Source organism: Pygocentrus nattereri, chromosome 30 (genome assembly GCF_015220715.1).
Source record: "Pygocentrus nattereri isolate fPygNat1 chromosome 30, fPygNat1.pri, whole genome shotgun sequence".
In the NCBI taxonomy this organism is placed as follows: Eukaryota; Metazoa; Chordata; class Actinopteri; order Characiformes; family Serrasalmidae; genus Pygocentrus; species Pygocentrus nattereri.
This window is the reverse complement of record NC_051240.1, coordinates 8014035-8034948: the sequence shown is the minus strand read 5'-3', so window position 1 is coordinate 8034948 and position 20914 is coordinate 8014035. Positions and strand designations below refer to the sequence as shown.

Genomic DNA, 20914 nt, shown 5'->3' with positions numbered 1-20914 from the left:
ATGTTGTAAATACCTAGAAGTTTCAGTTCTACAGGGAAACTCAACATTGGAGAAATGTTTGATTTTTTTTTAAAATAGATGGTTCTTCAAGGGTTCTTTAATAAAGAAAATGGTTCTACAAAGAACCATGAACACTCAAAGAACCCTTTGGATGATTAAAGTGTTCTTTGCATGGTGGAATTAATCTTCATACTCTTAAAAATGATGGTTCTTCAAGGGTTCTTTAGTAACGACAATGTTCTTTTAATAGGGTTAGTAGTGTATACAATAGAAGAACACTTTTTGGTGCTACATGGAACTTCTTTTAAAAAGTTTCTACATAGAACCATGAACCTTTTTGAAAATTCTACTACTGTTACGATGTCAAGTTTGTATGTTTTTAAAAAACATAATTCTTCAAGAGTTCTCTAAAAAGATAATGGTTCTTTGAGTCTTCATGGTTCTATATAGAACTATTTCCTTTACTAGAGAACCCTTGAAGAACCATCATTTTTAAGAGTGTGCACAATAGAAGAACTCTTTGGTGCTACACAGAACACTTTTTAAAAAGTGTCTATATAGAACCATGTACACACTTTCTCCATGAGTCCTTTCACCATGCAAAGAACCATTTTAGCATGCAAAAATGTTCATGGCTCTATGTAGAACCATTTTCTTTACTAAAGAAACCTTGAAGAGCCATCATTTTTAAGAGTGTATACAATAGAAAAAACATTTTTGGTGCTATATGGAACCATTCTCTAACAGCTTCTATGTACAACACCTTCTCCATCAATCTGAAGAACACTCATCATGCAAAGAACCATTTTAGCATGCAAAGAGTTCTTTGAGTGTTTATGGCTCTATTTAGAACCATCCTTTTAAGTGAGTATGTTTGTTCTTCAACATTGGCTGTACTGGTATTGAAGGATGGGCGTTAGGCTCCTTTAACTGCTTCTGCCAATCTCTGTAGGTTCAAAGGAACATCAGGAGAGTTGCAAAGATTCTTTGCAAACTTTAGAGAACTGCTAAACATGTTCCATAATGTGAACCATTTGAGTCTTCACTTTAAGTAAAAATCCTACACGGCGTTGTGGATTCCTCCACTTTAGTTTGAAGGAATTTATTGTTTTGCATTGTGCTATATCTGTGTTACATATTCTGTATTGTGTGTGCCTGTACTGTGACTGCATTTAGAACATTCTTCTGTCTGTTCTTGTTTATCCCTATATGGTTATGTTTGTCACACCTGTTACTTGTTCTGTATGTGCTGGACCTATTCTTGGCATCAGTCCAGCTATATAATTGGGTCTTACGGACAAGCTGTGTGTCTGTGGCCACGCGCAACAATAAACTCTGCAACAGACAACAGACTACATTCCCTGGATTTCCAAGGGTTTTCAATTCTTCAAGTTCCTTCAGTAACTTTCAGCTGAGGAAGGTCTGATCCTGGCACAGATGGTGCCAATGAACACATTTAATTAAAACGACTAAACCCATCGCTTCAGCAGAGCGGCACGCTGCCAAAAGTGCAACTAATCTCAGCAGAGAAATCGTCCCACTCAGTGATTCATCAGATGCTGGACAGGAAGGAGACACAAGACTAAGACACCTGCACGTGTTAATTGCTTTAAAGCTCCAGTGGGGGTTCTGCTCTGCTGTTCTAGAAATGCGAACTGACTGTAAAAATGAGACACAAGTTTAAGGATTAATAATTACAAAGATGAGGAGTTGACACAGAGCTGAAAAGCTCATATTGAACTCCTCAGCCAACATGTATCTAATATCATAAACAATATGTCCCACATAATCAGTAGATCCACCACATATTTCATAGACTTTACTGGTTCATCTCCTGTGTCCGTAGCGTTTACGCTTGTATATTACAATTGAAAAAAATATGTTAGGACTGTAATTTTTTTCTATGTTCAAATAAAACGATGCTATTTCAATAATTACACCTTCTTGAGCCATCAAGTCAGCAATATTGTTTTATATATAGAGCACCACAGAAGTGATTGTCCTCACAGTCATGTGTAAAGGATCATATTTTGAACTTTTTCTGCAGTTGTAACTGTAATAATCTATACATGACTATGAAATATATTATTTAAATGACATAAAGAAAACAAATGGCAAATAAATATTATAAAATATATAATGAAAGTTGTTTTCTCCAGGAGTCACTGGTGTTACCATGCAAAAAAAAAAAACCCTTGTATTTTGAGATGACTTCCTTTTAGCTATTTTATTAAGATCAATTAAGAAAAGCCCACTGTGTCTTTTCAGTAATCAGACATTTTCTCATTTAGCTCATCATTTTATATAAAGCTTTTAGTTGAAGTCTCTGGTGTAACCTACTTTATTCTTAGGTAATTGTCAAAAAACTAAAATATTTAGTTGATAAAATTGATAAAAATGCATATTTTAGTGGATACTTCTTAATTGATGGCACGTGGTTTGATGTCTCTGCTGTTACCTTTCTTATGTGTAACACCAATGAGAATTGGTGACAACAGTGATGCCTGTAGATAGATAAAAAAGTGGACTTTTTCTACAGAATAACCCACATATCAAATATGAATATATAAAACATGTAAGTATTTCTCTATATATGCGCATCATTTTAGATCAGATTACTTGTAGTGAGCATGTAAACAGATATTTCCATCAGATTGTTGAGTACAGTGAACATATAAATACCTCAGTCTTAATATATATTTGTAACATGTTCAATCAGATCAGCAAAAATATTTGCATGTAAACAGCCATTATTGTTGTTGTTAAATGAAGGTGACCAGATTTCTGAAATTCAAGCCAGTTCAGCAGTCAATATATCAATAAAACAACCAATGTTTTTATCTATGAAATAGAAAAGTGGGGACAATTCCAGTTTTATGTATTTGACCATGGTTACTGTTGTACTGTAATAAACTATGCTGAAGTAACTTTGTAAACTTTGTCACAAAAGCATACAGTTGCGTACCATACTGAACCAATGATAAACTATGGAACACACAATAAAAAGGTCAGTATGTATAGGAATAAATTACAATAGTCAAACAAAAACATTAAACTTCTGATCTTCCCCCTCATGAGATTTGTCACTCCTTGCATTTTAGAAATAAAATCACTAAGCATAAAGGTTCACAAAAGTCAGTAAGTCTAGTGGCTTAGGAAGTTATGATGCAGGGCTATGTTTACTACAAAAGATTCAGTGGTTAAATGAACTCATTTTTCATTTACATATGAAATATTTTGGCAGGAAAAAGAGAGCTGTGGTTATAGCCCAACAGCCAGACCCTGAACACAACACCAGGCAGCTGCAGTTCTAGAGAGATGTGATGGCTGCTATCAGCCATATGGAGCCATATGTCATATATGGAGAGCTAAAAAAGTGACTAGACTGCAGTTAAATAAAGCTCTGCTGGTCGTTCTCACACAGTTTAACAATAAATGGTCTTAAACGCTGCAGTTTATGTGTAACTGCTAATTCACCCGTTAACTCTGAAGGCTGGCAAGCAGACTGCTGGTCACCATAGCAACACATGCAACAATCTCACCTCAGGCACTGTTTAAGTTGGAACAGGACAATTGGAACAAGAAGCTGGTGAATGAGAAGCGAACATTTAGAGACACTTTATAAGAAAACTGTTCTCCTTTTGAAGGAAAGTTTCCTGCTAGAGATGTGAGAAAAGCATCTGTAGCTCATCTAAAGCTTAAAGCAGAGCAAACTAAGTCTGCATTTTCATTTAGGTTATATTTTTTAGCCAATACTAGGACATTAGGTAGCACATATTAAGACATATTTTCAGCCAAGATTGTAAAATGTTACTTCAAATGGATATAAAATGTTGTCGCTCCCAAGTTGGTTTGATTTTTGTTGAAAGGACAAAATGGCTCTTCTTAATATTTGGGTTGTGCAAGTTAGATTTTTTTTCCTGTAAACTATCCCTTTAAATGTATTTACAGGAAACAGAGAAATCCTCACTGTTCAGCCAGACAGAGCCTGGTGGGACGTCCTGCCAGTGAGAGATGGTTTTAGAGCAGAATTCTCCCTGCTGGGTGCTGAAATATTCAACACCTCCATTTCACGCCTCGCCTTCATTCCCCCTCTATGAAACTTTTATCTCCCTCTCTGCCCCGGCTCCTCATACGCCGTGATAAATCTCTCGGGGTGTCAAAGAGCCTGGCTGTAGTTTATATCGTGTCGCACAACAGGGGGCATCTGAAAAGTGCCAGAGGGCATCGCGTTGGTCTCAAACACGACAAATGCTCTGCAGAAATCTGCTTGTTTGAACATGCTGTTGCATTTCGGCACTGTTATGACAAAACCAGCTTTTTGTCAGCTTTTTTGCGAAAACAACAGCTGTAATTTGTATAGCACACAAATTCACACAAATAGCACTGTGTAAATATTTCATGATAAACTGATCGGAAGATGATGTGACCCTCAAATAATTACACTGAAAACACAGCAAACGAACTGAGTAATTCTTAAGTTACAGCAGTGAGGAATGGATGCCTGGACTGGCTGGTGAGAAAGTTAAAACTGAGACTAAGAACAAAGTTTGAGTTCATTTCAGAGGAAGGTTTGATTATGACAGCAAAAATGTATTCGTCCAAACTGAAAGGAAAAAACCTTGGTGTGGTGGTGCAGTGGGCAGCTCTGTTGCCTCACAGCAAGAAAGGCATGGGTTCAATTCCCTGGTCAGGCAGCCAGGCTCCTTTCTGTGTGGAGTTTGCATGTTTTCCCCATGTCTGCATGGGTTTCAGGGTGAACTAAAGATAGTAAATTGTCCCTAGGTGTGTGTGCCCTGCAATGGTCTGGTGACCTGCAATATCTAATGTTAAAACCTTATTACCTGCCTTCCTCCTAATGAACGCTGGGACAGGCCCCAGCACCCACCATGACCTTGTGTCAAGTATGTTGTCAAAAAAATGAATAAATAAAGAAATAGTTGAAAAAAGAAATAAGGAAAAATCAAGATTTGCTCAGTGTTTCCCCTTATCTCAAATGGTTAAATGTACTGTGCAAATGTGATGAAGACCATGCCTCATTTGTTTATTTTCCAGCCAAAATGACCATAAAGTACATTCCATTCATTTTTTATCATCTTACATTAAGGCAAAAACACCTAAACCTATTTTTTACCTTTATTACAGCAGCTCACTTTCACGCTGCATCCCAGTTGCGCACTTAATACTAACTAGTGTTTGACTATGTAGTATGTAGTATAGTCACACATAGTGCATATTTAGAACCAGTCGATTTTTGTGTATAGTAATGATGGACACAATGATGGAAACAGAAAGGGAGGAGCTTCTTGCATCTGGAAAATTCTGAAAAAATGGCAGACAGCAACGTGGCAGCAGACTAAATGGTAGTGGGACCAGAAATGATGCATTAATGTGAGTTCAACCCAAATTTGTAAAATATTCTGTAAAAAATACTTACCAATGTTTTCATTTGTTAGTGTTTATGTAAGAAATTTGTTTGCGAACGCATGTTAATTTGTTAGCTAGCCCTCAGAGTCTAGCTTGCTATGATGTGCGTTGTCATAGCAACGGTTCGCCACTTACTGTTAGTAAGAATGGTGTAGCATGTTAATATTTACTGAAATAACCTGTTGAGCTCATACTATTTAGATTAGTACACAGTAGATACCGTATAGTATTAGTGTGTAACACACAATTGGGACACAGCCCTAGTTTCTCAAAGAAATCTGCAGGGATTAGAAATCTGAGAGATTATTAAACAACTCCACTCAATTTGAGGCAAATATGAGATAATTTAGACATGCAGTTTGAGTGATGCTAATTGGTGGGGTATAAGATACCATTATGAGTCAGCGACATTAGCTAATGTGAAACTGATTGTCTATGAGGGTGAAATTGGGCCAATTTGATTTCTCACCTTAACTGTAAGAAGAAATAGGTGATAAACTGACCCCTGACACACATTCATCCCACTATAAGTCATATTCAATAACTAAATATCAATGTCATTTTGTGCTGATTGACTTTGTAATAAAGTAGTCATAAACTCCACTGAGCTCACATTAAGGCCCACACAGAAATCTGAGGAAAAAAGAGAGAATGACTTAAAACAGTGTTTTAATTCTCTTACTTTATTTGCAGTATCATACATTAGGTACAAATGACATCGGTTACATGGTAAAGCGTGGAAAAAAAGGGGTCAGACTAACAGACACCATTACAAAATACAGCGGAGTAGATCTCTTACAGGCTATGGGTACCTACATCAGTCCGTACAGGGACAGAGACAGAGCTTTCAGTGGGACTTGAACAAAAGGGCTATGTTAGAGAGAATAAGAGAGTGATCTAAGGCCTTCTGTTGATCCTGTGCTGGAAATGAAATAACTCAACCATTCTGCCTCCTCAGACATCAACAGAAAACAAACACGTAAACAGGTGGATCACATCACAGAGGAAAGAATAAGACGACCAGTAAGGGGGAGGGGTCTGCCCTCGCGTAAATAAGAAAGCAGGGCTGTTCTTGGGTAGAAAATCTGTCCTTTATTCAGCTAAACAATCACAGCGAAGCGAGGAAAGAGGAATTAAGCAGCAGGTTCTATGGTCACATGACTCTGCCTGAATGGCACTCCAGGGTTCTGACAGTAGGGAAGTGGGAAAAAAGCGATTGTCCAGTATTGATTTTCCGATTACAGCCGGCCAGTCAGAAAAGCTGAATGTGTTGATTTGAACAGAAAATACAATGGGGGGGGGGGGGTAGAGAGAAATGAGAGAAAGACAAATAAGAGAGGGAGAAAGAGGAAGAATGGAGAGAGAGCGAGGCAGAGAGAAAGATAGAGAGAAAGAGAGAAAGGAGGCAGAGGAAGTGAGAAGGAGAGAAATGAGAGAGGGAGAAAGGAAGAATGAAGAGAGTGAGAGAAAGAAAAAAGAGGGATAGGAAATGAGAGAAAGAGAGATGAGAGAGGGAGAAAGAGGAAGAATGGAGAGAGACAGAGACAGAGAGAGAAAGAGAGACAGAGAAAAGAAAGAGCGGGTAGCCTGAGGCAAAAATAAAAGCCCTAGCATCGTTTATTCACACGTACACACACTAATCACACGTCCAGCTCCACTGGTTGGTGGTCAGAGGCACAGGGATGGTCTGAATGGTAGGTAAGGCAAGAACAGGTTAATTTAACATGGATGACCAAGCAAAGCAAGCAACACTGAACCAAATCAAAAAGACATGGACACATGTCCTGCGGGATGGCCCGGACCACATCTGCCTTTATGTTTTCGGCAGAATCGTGAAATAAACGTCCCCTCTGACCTCAGCGAAGCTGGAGCAGGCAGAGGGACTATGGCTATGTGAGTCTACCACACACAGTTTAAGCGTAAACACTACATATAGTGGTGGAGACACGGTTAGTGCAACACTGCTATCGTCGGGTTCAGTCTGGTACTGGCTTGGCACTGGAGAAGAAGAACATATGACAGTGGAAGGAGACCAACTCAAATACACTGTAAACATCAACCCCTTAAACACTGAGGCTCACATGGGGAAGCTTACATAAAGCTCAGTATGACCTGGTTTATGAAACAGCCAATCAAAATGCAGAAAAAGTATTGCGAACTACAACACATTCAGTAAAGAGATTAAATTTTATTACAATGGCAGTTTTTTCCATTTTCGCAACTAAAATATATATAATAACTGTTGTGATCTAATCATCATCTATTAAATATGCACGGTGATGTCACTGGTGTGGCGGTGGCAGTACTGGGGTACTATCCCCGCCAGACCCTGCCAGTGTTTCAATTACCTGACTTCATTCAACACATCAAGGACAGGAAGACAAACCAGAAAATGATCTGTTGGAATAATCTAGCTTTTTGGTGGTAACCAGTTTCATGTTAAGTCAGCCGAGCTAAATATTAAGGCACAATGGCCCAATCCCATTTCACCCCTACTTCACTCTACTCCTCCGTTTTGCACATTCACACCTAGGGGTAGGCTGTCCTGATTTTTGTTGAGATAGAGGGGGAGGGCAAAGTGTAGGGGCTACAAGGCCCTGCAAACAGAGGTTTTTAGAGTTACACTCCAAACAGGGTGGCATGAGAAAAATAGATAAACTGGCAAGACGGCTGTGCAAGTGACCAAAGAGACCAATAAACCTGAGTATTTTCTCTGTTAAAAAATACAATAACCATTCCATTATCTTAGTCTCATGCTGATGATATCGGCTTTTTTACAACACTGATGTTGCAGAATGCTCCAATATGCAAATCAGTCTCTAAATATAAAATCATATTTTAACAAAATTGTTATGATGTGAGCAGCCTGACCAATCACAGCTTCAGATGAATGTCTGTGGGTGTTTTAATGAATTCGTTGGATGATTATTTTCATGTAAACAAAAGGCAATTATTTTGGTCAACCTAATGCAAGCCAATCTCACATCGCTGATTTACCAATGCATTTTTAACATATTGCCAAGGCATATCACTAAACGTAGCAATATAAAGACATTACTGTATTTATCTACCTTGTGAGCCTTACATTACACCTTGCACTAACAGAAAGTGAGCATAACAACACAAAGCTTTCAGTCTGTTTACAATGAAAATGCAAAGTATGCATGTCAACTCAAAACCAACTAATAGCTTAAAGATGAGCTATAAAACAGGTGATTATGTTGTCTGTTTTCAGTGTATGTTCATTTTTAAATATAAGATTTTTTAGCTACATATTTTACAATTATTTAACAATTTCAAGCGTAACTTTGGTGAACGCTTATTTGATTAACCAACTTCTTAACTTAACCTTTATGGGTTAACAATAACGGCAGAGCTAACCTGGCTAGATAATGGACCTGCATTGTTATGTATTATTTTTTAACATTATCATAACCTTTCTTATTATGATTTTAGAGGAAGGGCTCTAAAACCTCCATCTTTTCCTCATTACTTAGTTTGTCTTTATCCTTTGATGTTGTAGAGGCTGTCGACTGGTGTTAACAGCTTATGTTTATGTTTATTATAATGGGAGCCTTCTGTTTTTGTCATTGTAGATTGCTGCACTTGCTGTCAGGACAAGGTATTAGTTTCACAGTCATTACCAGAGAACTCAAAGTATACTACCATTCAGAATGTTTAGAATCACTGTTTACCTTAATAGCAATCAATTTTGCTGAAGGTGCAAAAGAATTATATTAAGATGCTATAATTTTACAGGATTCAATGACTTCACAAAAACGTATCATTTGAGAAAGATATGTGATTTGGGAATTTAATTATAAGGAAACAGACACCCACTGCCTTGTATTTGAAAGGTGGTGATCAAATCGTGAAGCAGATAAGTTCAGAAATGACTATAAATGGGTAAATACAGCATGTGATTGATCATTGTGTAACTCTTCAAAGCTTCATTTTGATCTAAACTGTATAAGGTATTATAGGTCGGAGACGCTCAAGCCATTTGAACGGTTTTACTTTTATATTTAAAGAAATATAACTTGGCGGAAGGAATTGCTAACATTAAAACATATTAAACGCCATGTTCACGGCCCAGTTTATTTATTTCTTACTTTATTTATTTAACTGTTGTATTTAAGCAATAGAACACTTGAGGCCATGTGTTATCCCCTTCAGCTTGTGCCTGCAACCAAATCACAGTGGTGATGTTATTTCGCGATAACACACTCTCTCTGGTGTTCTATAAAAAGCCTCAGGTTTAAGGGGTTAAATGTGTCGACAGAAGACTGTTTACATGTTAAATGAATAGAAAAGAGTAGATTGTGTATTGATGAACTGAAACTGATGGTCGAGTAGATGACATGGCAAGCAAAGCAAAATAATAAAAAAAAATTGCACTATGATGCTGAAGCTGGTACCCAGTTTAGATAATCAAATCAAGTAGATTGTCCAGTTTCTGGTTCTATTCTACCAGTGGAATTAAACATTCTAAAATACGATATGGATCAAAAATTCCAAATGACGAATTCCTGAAAGCCTGGCAGTTCTGACTGAAGAAAAGACAGAAAAAAAATCATAACGCAATCAAATATTTAAAAAAGAAAGTTTGTCTAGATTTTTAAAATGATTTTTGCCACATTAAGTCCATGCTTTAAAATCTTGGAATGCTTTAATTCTTTATTTTCATGCATGCTGAATATTATATATATGCATATATTTCTTTTCCCCTATGTGCATGATTTTCACCTAAATAACAACATGCAGGCCAGGAGAGCCAAGGCAAGGCAGCCAATCAGCTCCTACTTTACAACCACAGCATCCAATCAGCTCCTAAATTGCAGCCTGTACCAGATATGTAAACACAGTAAACACAGTTCCAATTAATATTATGCTGATTACTAATGTAACATTTTAATGAGGGTGTAGCTGTGATGTGAACCATAGCACATAGAAACGACCTGTAATTACAGACACTTCAACAGTTTAAACATGTATATTAGCACTAAGAATTTAATCAGCAAGAAAATATTTAAAATAAAACCAGATTGAAAAAGTTATCAAAACAATGCGAAACACGTTTGATAATTTCAGCTGATTCAACGTGTGTAAAGACTGTAACTTGACAAGTAGACTTTTTAGGCTCCTTATTCTCAGCTATATGTCATAAAAGCACATTCAGTTGTTAGAAAAATGTCAACTTGCTCTCTTTCTTAAATAACCTATGAATATTTACAAAATTGTTAATACGCTGCAAGATTACAATGAAAGATTGATGGTAGATCAGAAAAAAACGTGAGAAGGAATAAAATCTAAAACAGTAAAAATGTCATTTCGGCAACTAGCACATATATAACCATCATCCAACAACATAATACTCTTTAACATGGCGTTATTTGAATTCAACAACATGCGACATCACATGTGCATGACAGATATGCAAACACTTCATTTCACCTTAATTCATTAGATAATTCTCACCTATAAAATCAATTTCGTTGTGTATTTCAAAGCCCCCATGGAAAGTGAACCTGCTGTTTGGTAAAAAAAAAAAAAAATAAGTGAAAGGGAGAAAACTGGCACTGCTTTCTTTCTATTTAGCCAGATGTAAGACTTAGTCAACATTTTTAGATGTTTCTCATTGAAAATGTTTTAGTTTTAAACTCTTCATTTTAAACTCTACAAGCAAAAAGCAACATGAAATGTTTTTGAAATGAATTTGCATTAGCATTTGCAGACCAAGCAGCATTAGCAGAGTTAGCAATGATAGCATGCAAACATCCTTTTCAGTGACTGCATGGAAATACAAGAAGACAATGAATGTTGCATTAAAATGAAGAAATGCTTTCCATGGGTGTGGCACAGAGATGCATAAAAGCAAGCAGGACATCACCAAAGGTATGAATATTGCCATGTTGTTCAGCTATCTCATCTGCTAATTAGACATGTTTGCTCAGCAAAAGACTGACTTTCTGCTCGACTATGTGATAGAAAATCGTCTTTGTTAGCAATTGGTAAGCTGTACTGATATGCTTGACTTCATTTGAAGGTGCCAAGTGAAGGGATTTCTACCAAAAGATGAAAATTCTAAAGCTAGCACTGGCTAAACACAAACTTAGCTTATGGTTTCTTGGCCTTGGCATGCAAACAGACCAGTCAGAATGCAGATTAGCCATGGTACTTTGCTAACTGATTAATCACTGTTGTTGGTGATTTTACATTGAACATGTTGGTAACCACAAGACCAGGACTTATCTGATGGTACAGAAATCTAGGCTCTTGGTACAGAAAGCATCTGCCTTCAGCTGCAAGTCTAAAACTTCCGCCTATACAGGGATTCTCTGCAGGCAGATTTCATCAAAGTGGCCCTGGGACGTCAAAAGATCGCAAAATCAACAACAAAATATTCAAATAGAAGGCTGGCCTGCTGCTTCCTGACCCGCTATGTGCCTCCTGATTGGGAAGACTGCCATGGAATACATTATAAACTCCAGGAAGCACAGGTTTCTGCATCTGTTATGGGCTTTCATGGCAACCGTTGTGAGGAGACAGCAGGCGGTGAGATCTTGCTTAGTCAAAGCCCAGCAGCTTCAGCCAAGATGGCGTCCAAGAGCAAACATGGCTTACGATTTAGTGCCTGGAGCTAAATCCTTTCTAGACAAGATTACATGGTTGGTTTGTACTGTAAACACCCATATCAGACAGAGCTATTTCTTTTTTTTTTCTTTTTCTTTTTTTTTGGACATCATTAAGGTAAACTCTTTGACTGGCCTAAAATTGAAACAATGGACAGAAGAAGAAATCTTGTGAAAATCTACAACAGAAGAGAAGATTCTTGGAGTTAAGAGAGGCTTGGATTAGGAGTTTGGGGACAACGCTAAGATGAGGCGTTTGGGGTTGTGTAGGTAGAGTTACTCCTGCGTCTGCCTCGTCCCTCCTTCATACGGTGTTGGTGAGGGAGGGGTGGACGAACTGCGGGTTGATGAAGGAGAAGCCGGCGAACTCAGACTGGTCGATGTTGGCGATGACGAGCTCGTCTGGAGGGGTCAGCTGAGGCTGCGTACGCGTGAAGAACTTATCGAAGTTCTCCGCCCCTTTTCCACACTGCAGAGAGAAAGAGAGAGAGAAAACTGAGTATTCATCGTACTCAATGCAGAAATGCAGCATACAGAATGGTAATGAGCTGAAGCACTGACTACTGAGAAAGCTGCAAATTCTGCTAATCTACTAAGCACAGACATTATGGCCCTTTTTATGCTTAGTTTTCAGGTAGCAAGCCATACCAAACAGTGGACAGCAGTGCACAGAAAGCAATGGCCGACATTTCCCTTGTATTTGGTTTTTTTCCCAGAAGTCCAGTTACATCATTTTTGTTGTTTAATCTACCCAAAACAGTGGTAATTCGTTTTTATATGACCACTTTCCAGCCTCTTGTCCCTAAATGCAGGCCTTTATGTATGTTTATACGTAATATTATCTCTGTTCTGATTGGCTGTCCTTTATTGTGTCTCGTTTAAATGCAAAAATTGCTTTCAGACTGAAATCCTTGGTGAAAGAAACAATAAGCTTCAGCTGTACCTATGGGATGTACAGATCTTTTGGAAGGCTACAATGACCCTTCTTCCTTCCTGAATTACTTCCTGATAGCCCTGAACAGAACGAAGTTTAATTGTTTCCCCACATCTTCCATTCCAATAACTCCTCTTACAGACTCTTACAGACAGGAACAACATTCCACATCACTTCAGTGTGAATGGGCACAGCTAAACTGCATTAGAGTTTGGACAGGCATGGTCACCCCGTGTCTGCATGGGTTTCCTCCGGTCTCTCTAGGTGTGAGTGTGTGTGCGATTGTGTATGTCTGTCTGTCTGCCCTGCGATGGCCTGGCGACCTGTCCAGGGTGTATCCTGCCTTCTGCCCGATGACCGCTGGGATTGGCTTAGAAGCGGCATAGAAAGTGTGTGTGTGTGTGTGTGTGTGTGTGTTTGGACAGTATTTTGTTGACTGCAGTCGAGTTTAGACAGAATTTTGTTGGGCTAGAGTCGGTATGAGACCATATGTTGTTCACTACAGTAAGGTTCAGATAGAATTTAGTTGACTACAGTCAGGTACAGACAGAGTTTTTTTGGGGTACAGTCAGATTCAGAAAGGCTATTTCTTTTGGCTATTGTGAGGATAAGAATTTTGTTTTCTACAAGTCAATTTCAGACAGAATTTCTAACTACAATCAAATTGAAACAGAATTTTGTTAATATCGCCCCGATATTAGTCAAACAGCTACACCATTTGCCCCTTTAACAATGTCCCACCTGGGCTCAAGTGACTCTCAGATGAACTTAAAGTAGCAGAGGCACATGTCATAAAGGAGGCCTGGGTGCCAAAAAAGAGATCAACTCTGGCCAAATGTGGTGTAGGGGTGCTATTTCTTTGGTGTGCTTGTGTGTGAAGCCATAATAACAAACATAGAGACCAGTGATTTTGGAGAGAAAACTTCATACTTCAAATTTTGGATATGTTCATAAGTATAGTTACTAAAATTCAAATAAAGTGTTTCACAGTTCCAGCAGGATGACACTGTGTCCTTTTCGCAAATAGAACAGAGTAGCCCATTGTTTGGCAAATCTGAGGAAAAGGGGATTCATTTTCCTCCATTAGTGCTCACTGGTTCCACAGTGCTGTTGGGTGTTATTGATTTTTCCTACTTTTCAGTCATAGTAAAGACAAATTTTTCTCTTTTGGTCTTTAAGATTTAAATTTCAGGGTTCTGATTTTAAAAAGTTGTAGGAAAGTGGTTGTTTGATGGAGAAGACCTCAATATGAATTATTGTCAGGTGCACTCACCAGGGAGCAACCTGACTGTTCTCACACACATGTAGGCCATCACACCTGAGCCTCAGCTTTCAAACAAAAAACAGCTGAATTATAATCCAGGTGAAAGTATACAGAGCGTATAATCTGGAATGTGCGTGAAGTCTTATTTCTAGCCTTGAGGATGATGATGCGAGATGTGTTGTGGCTTATTTCTTGGCAGGAGCTTCAGAGAGAAAGCAAAATAGCTGAAGTCATATTGTCAGAATGTTGTAGGGCCTAAATAATGAAAATATAATGCTTTTTTTGAAGTGCTGTAGTGAACATTGTTGGTGTTTAATCTTAAAAACATCCTGTTCACAGTGCAATGCATTCAGTCCATACATGGAAACTAGATTGCAAAAACAGCTGTTTTGTAAGCAACATGGTGGTGGTGAACATATTTACATATCAACCTAATGCAGTAAATAAAATTCTGTTCAAATTCTACTGCAGTCAATAAAATTCTGTCTGAATTCGATTGCAGTAAACAAAATTCTGTCTATTCTTGACTGTAAACTATCAAAATTCCGTCTGAACTCGACTTTAGCCCAACAAAATTCCATCTGAACTCGACTGTAGCTCAACATAATTCCATCTGAACTCGACTGTAGCTCAACATAATTCTGTCTGAGCTCGATTATAGTCCAAAAAAATTCTGTTTAAACTTGACTCTAGCTGACAAAATTGAGTTTCAACCTGATTGTGGTAAAAAAAAATTGTGCCTGAACCTGACCCCCACCTATTAGAAGCTGACTAAACCATCACATTCAAAATGATAACATCTGTTTAGTCATCAGATCATTAATAAACAAAAACGTAGCGTAACCTTCAGTTATACAAAACTTGTAGTTAGGATACACTTCACATAATGTGTTCTTTTCCTCAAGGACCTGCCTGCCTACAAGTGTACCAGGCTAAAAACAGTAAAAGGTATTAAAGGTAGGGAGGAAGAATGAACTACAGAGACAACTTTAACAATGTAAATGATGTCTAAACCTGACTAAACCCACTGCAAACAGTTCAACCTACTGAGTTTGGACAAGTGTTTCAAGCTCTATTCCAGATGTCCATAATCAAACCATAATCCACCAAGTCCCTGTGCATCAGTCTGGCAAGGTCATGGACACTGTCAGCGTCCTGCAGAAACTGATATTGATCTCTTTGTAGATCACACTGGCCATAGATCAATAACCCGCGTTCAAAGGAAAACAGATGGATACAAGTGACCGATAAAAGCCAGATCAGTTAGCAAAATTACTGACAGTTGATAAAGCTTTCAGATGAGACGTGTACAGAGAAAATATCAATATGTTCATCCACAAATTCATAAACAGTAATGGTACAACACCTGAGGAAAATAATGAATAATAAATAGAATAATCTGATAGGGTAGGTATTATTGTGAAGATATTCACAATGCCATTTTGGCATCCTTATCGATATTACAGACTTGTATGTTTGAAGAAGCACTTTGGTGAAATCTATACAGACAAAAACATCTTTTTACTTTGATAATACCTGTACACACAAAGACATCTCTCTCTCTCTGTCTCTCTCTCTCTGTCTCTCTCTCTGTTTCTCTCTCTCTCTCTCTGTCTCTCTCTCTCTCTCTCTCTGTTTCTCTCTCTCTCTCTCTCTCTCTGTCTCTCTCTCTCTCTGTGTTTCTCTCTCTCTCTGTCTCTCTCTCTCTCTGTCTCTCTCTCTCTCTGTTTCTCTCTCTCTCAGACAAAGACTTTTTTGTTAAACGAAGGACTGAAATGCTAAAGCACAAGCTCGTAAAGAGAGAAGGCGAGTGAGCGGGAGAGAAGGATAGAGCGAGTGAGTGAAAGACACAGAAGAAGAGAATAACGGAGATGGCTTTTCCTTTGTGAAGCCGCCAGGCTGTATAAGAAGTGGATCTGGAGACGAGACAGAAATAGCCTCTGCTCTCTTCCTCTCCGCATCCATGACAACAGAAGGGAAGAGTTCTCAATGAAAGAGAGCCCAGCACAAAGCCTCGGAGCGGCACTCGTTTATAAAAGCCCCGCCTGGGTGTGCTAGCATTTCTTTTTTGTCTGTTGTTATGACAAATTTGTTGCTGTTTATTGAATATAAAGTGCTTCAGAGATCCATTCTCTCCTTGTGCGACTGTGCAACTACCCTTCAAACGGCCCAGATGCATCTGACTGAGCGTATGCTTAACTCCTAGAAGTTTAGCTCTGCTACATTATTTTAAAGTACATAATTACTTGCATAGTTTCACACTGAATTATATCTGTATTCTGCACTTTTGGCTTTTTTTGATGTTTGTTTCAATGTCGAAAAAGACAAAAAACACAGTAAAATATGACAAATGGTCTGCAAAACAAGACTGTACCAGGGGCATAACTGTAGGGGGACTAGGGAGGGACCTAAACCTTCTCACTTGAAAGCCAGGCTACCTGAGATTATTAATCCTAATAAGAAAAAAAAATGGCAATAATATTGTTTCAAAATGTACTTGGTCATATACAGTCGTTGTGCCCTCTGCTCTGTTTTGTTGATTTTCTCAGTGAAAATAAGGCCATTTTCATGCTTGTCCTTAAAACGTCCCCATCCAGGATCGAATCTGGGCTCATTATAGTTGGTTTGCTTTCACACAAAGAATTCCATCCAAATCATGGATTGATCGCACAGTTCCATATGTCACTTTCCTTTGTGCAGGTTTGTCAAATGGTTGGCACTTGCTTCAGCTGTTTCTTGCTTTTTTATGACTTTCCTTGGATACAAACACTCAAGCGGTGAAGAACAGCACTGTTCTCTCCAACTTTCCCTGGAATCACGAAACTTGAAAAGGGAAGAAACAAGTCGAATCATGCAGCCCCACACGCAACGAGAGTGGAAAGCTTCCACACGCACAGCCAACTGCACCAGAGTTCATTGGAAGTGAAACCATTGGACCAGCGATTGGTTCTCTGGACCGCTCTTGGGCTCAAAAACAGGTGTAAAAACTCAGCTGTAAAAACTCTAGTGTGCAACGTCCTCCACATCCTCTAAAGAGAACACATTTTAATGCACAATTATTGTTTTTTTTTTTTTTGGGTTTAACATAAAACACAAACAAGGCCTGTAAAAAAGGTTACAGCACATTTTATTTTTGATTATATGATGGTTTTTTTCAATATCACTGCTGCTGGAACAAAACCTCTCATCTGCAAAATGGTAACTTTACAGGAGAAGGGAAAAAAATACTTTACAATGTAAGTCAGTGGAACCAGACTTTTTCCCTGAGTAATTTTGGGCTGTTTCTTTTGGTCCTTTCATCATGAAATTTACACACAATGTAAAGAGCAACAGGCATTTTCATGTCAAAAACTGAAAAATAAGGTTTTGAGGTTTTATAATGTTAAATTCAGCAAATAAACATAAACTGTGCACAAACATTTGCAAGAAAATGCCACATGTACGTTCCCTGTAGAGGATGTCTTCATGGCTGCACTCTGCCATCAGTCAGGTACTGTCGATGCAGCATAAGCCTACAAATTGCTTCTGCAGACAGTGTGAATTCAGCTGAGCTGTGCTATATTGTAGTTTAAGTTGCCAATTATCTAGTTAGCAAGATAATTGAGAAGTAAAGCTGACAGCAGTGAAGAAAATAAAGTTCAGTGCTGTGAAAAATGTGAGGTCTGCTATTAACATACAACAATGTGTGAAACTTAATCATGACAAAGCAGCAAATGGGGCGGGGCTCCTTTGAATAGTCTAAAATAGTAGTAATTTGATTTTTTAACATTTTTTATGATTGTGGTATAATTTCACGTTTTAGTATTATTATAAAATGTGGAAAGGAAAAAGTCTAAAAACTGTCATGTCCAAACAGCTAATGGCTACTGTACCATTTCAAGGTCACCTAGCCACAGACAACACGTTGCACTACTGGGATCAAATTTGCTTTAAAAGGCTCATCTCTACAATGGCAGGCAGTTCTTTGAGCATGTGTGTCCCTCAGGGAACCATGCTTTTAAACTCATAATCCCTGTTTTCTGCTCTTCGTTCACTCAAAAGGCACTGCTTAACCCCTTTAAGCAGAAAAGCCTGTTCTGATTTGAGTTATTCCTGATTCCTAGCTAGAAAGTGCATACTCTACTGTTTCAATTCACAGAACTTAAATTAGATATAAAACTACATACACAGCAAAATGATTCATCTGCTCCATATATTTGCTAAATTAAACAAAGTCATTGAGAGTGGTTTGAAGTGAAATGCAGAGACGTTCAGTGTAGACAATCATACAGACTCAGATTTCTTTACAGTGGTGGTGATAGGAACCAGGGGCCTATTCAAAACCACACGTCTTCTGATTTTTTTACATCATTTGAGCTCATCAGCTGCCTTTTAAACTGGGTGAAAATTTCATGACGAGAGGGCCAATAAAAATCTTTTATGTTAACTTGCAGTAAAAGCAATGAAAGTTGCCATTTTGGAGATACTTGTTTTTCTTTGGACAGTGTCCAAAAGTAATGTGATGTAATGTTAATTATAATGTAATAGCTGGTGTGATTGTTGTAAGTCTAAGTAAAATACATTTTCTTTGGGGACTATTTTGCCTCACAACAGCCTGTATGTACCTCTGCACTATGAGAATATTTAACAAAAAATAGTCCAAAGCTTCTCAAGCCAACGTATCAAACATCAGGCAGTGTATTCATAACCATTTCATACAATAACTTTCTGTAAAGGAGCTTTTAGTATGATTATACACCACTACACGGTTAGAAATAATGGGTCTTTGCAGGTACATTTTTGTTTTGTGAAAAGAATGTAAATGTTCCCTCAAACGTACAACAGTGGGTTTAAGAGCCAGCTGTGTCCCAAAAATAAGTTTTTCCAGGTGAAAAGTACATATTTGTATGTTTTAAAACAGAACAATAAAATAAAAGCCTGGAGATGAGACGGGGTGTGTGGAGTCAATACAGATTAGATAAAAAAGATATAATTTCAATGGATTATGGCACAATTATTTGCTCTGACTAAAGCTACTGAGATGTACCCTTGAGGGAACCACCCCAGTGACAAGAGGGGTACTGCATTTTACACCAAACCACTCTGAATTACTTTACTTACATCTTCACTGTTAAATTATGCACCATTTGAAAAATGGGTGGAGCTGCCCTTCAAACCTTCCTAGCGGAAACTGTTCCGTGGGTGTGAAAGTGGCTGTTGGCAGGCTAGAGATAAGATTACACATGCTGGGGCTGATTCTTTCTCTGAAGCCATGCCGGAACTAATGGCTGACAGAAAGTTTAACAGGCCCAGTGGGGAATGAGGTCAAGTTGGACTGGCATGGCCTCTGCTGACCCCCTCCATTAGACTGAATAAGATAAAGAGCTATGAATTTGGCCTACATCAGGAGGAATGAGAGAGAGAGGGGGGGTAGTTGGCTGGTTTTGTAAAACTGTTTAAAAACAAAAGCCAAAAATATTTTCTGTCAGAAAACTTTTGCCAAGCTTGGAAAAATGCATTGCTAAATGGATGAAATTACTCCATCACGTTTCCAGATTTTCCATAAACCCTGTGCTGGAAAAACATGGGTGGCAAGGTGAAGAAAAAATCAGAACAGAACAGCCAAGGTCCCATGTCGTTTATAGTGACGCAGTCGTTCAGAGACGTGCGGTACTGTATTTTCACGTAAACATAACGGACCGTGTCTCAGTGGAATATAAAGCTTGTATCTTCACATACACGGTACACACAGCCTGACGAGTGTAGGGGAAAGAAAAGCTTGACCCACTTTAGAACTCCACTCATCTCTCTCACACACAAACACGTTCAGCCGAGCACATCAAGGACACTCGAAGCTACTTAGTATGATAAATGACTTTATCTGCCTCTCCATTTTTCTATGTGGCCAAAATATTCTACGTCCCATCGGTTCTGGAAGAGCCTCAAGAAAGCAAATCCAAATTCATAACCTCTTCACCAAGCGAGTGAGGGAATGACATTAGCTGGATGAGAAGCATCCATTAGAGGAGTTACATGATTACTGCAAAACATCAACGCTACATTTTTCCATTAGAAGAGCCAATAGTGGATGGAATGGAATGAATGCACTGATGCTGCTGATGGAAGGGTGAGCAAAGTGTCATTACATCTACAGCTCACTTTAGCATAAAACACTAAGAGCACTTTGCGACTTGCATTGAGCTCAACAACACCTGAAAGCCAAATCGCCCTTTTTTAGCCTGGCAACAGGATCCTCTTATTCAGGTAACCGACTGGAAATGGCTTGATCAAGACTTTGCGAGGGAAGACAGGATATTTTTTCTTTGCTTTACCATTTTATTTTTATTCACAAAGCATTTAAATAAATGAACATAGTAATTGTGCAGCTCATTAAACACTGTGGTTATAGTGTAGTCTGAGGTGGTTGCTAAGGTGTTGCTACGCCATTGCTATGTAATCCAAAGAGGATGCTACAGTGTTCCTTAGGTCTAGCTGGGCTGTTGCTATTGTATCCCTGGTGGATGCTAAGGTGTTGCTAGGCTGTTGCTGTGGCACCTAGGAATTACTGTGTAGTTCAGTAAATATTGTGGTTGTAGTGTAGTCCCAGGTGGTTGTTAAGGTGTTTCTAGGCCACTGCTAAGGTTTCCCAGGTGGTTGCTATGGTGTTGCTAGGCCACT

At 38.5% G+C, this 20914-nt stretch overlaps 1 protein-coding gene across 1 annotated transcript in view; it reads right to left on the bottom strand.

The window, feature by feature from the left end:
* Nucleotides 1-9227: 9227 nt before the first annotated feature.
* prkcaa (protein kinase C, alpha, a) overlaps nucleotides 9228-20914 on the bottom strand; it is a 230038-nt gene continuing 218351 nt past the window's right edge. Inside the window, exon 17 of the mRNA XM_017692988.2 lies at nucleotides 9228-12528. Coding sequence (XP_017548477.1) covers nucleotides 12364-12528 — 165 coding nt within the window. The 3' untranslated portion in view covers nucleotides 9228-12363. The remainder of the gene's footprint in view (nucleotides 12529-20914) is intronic.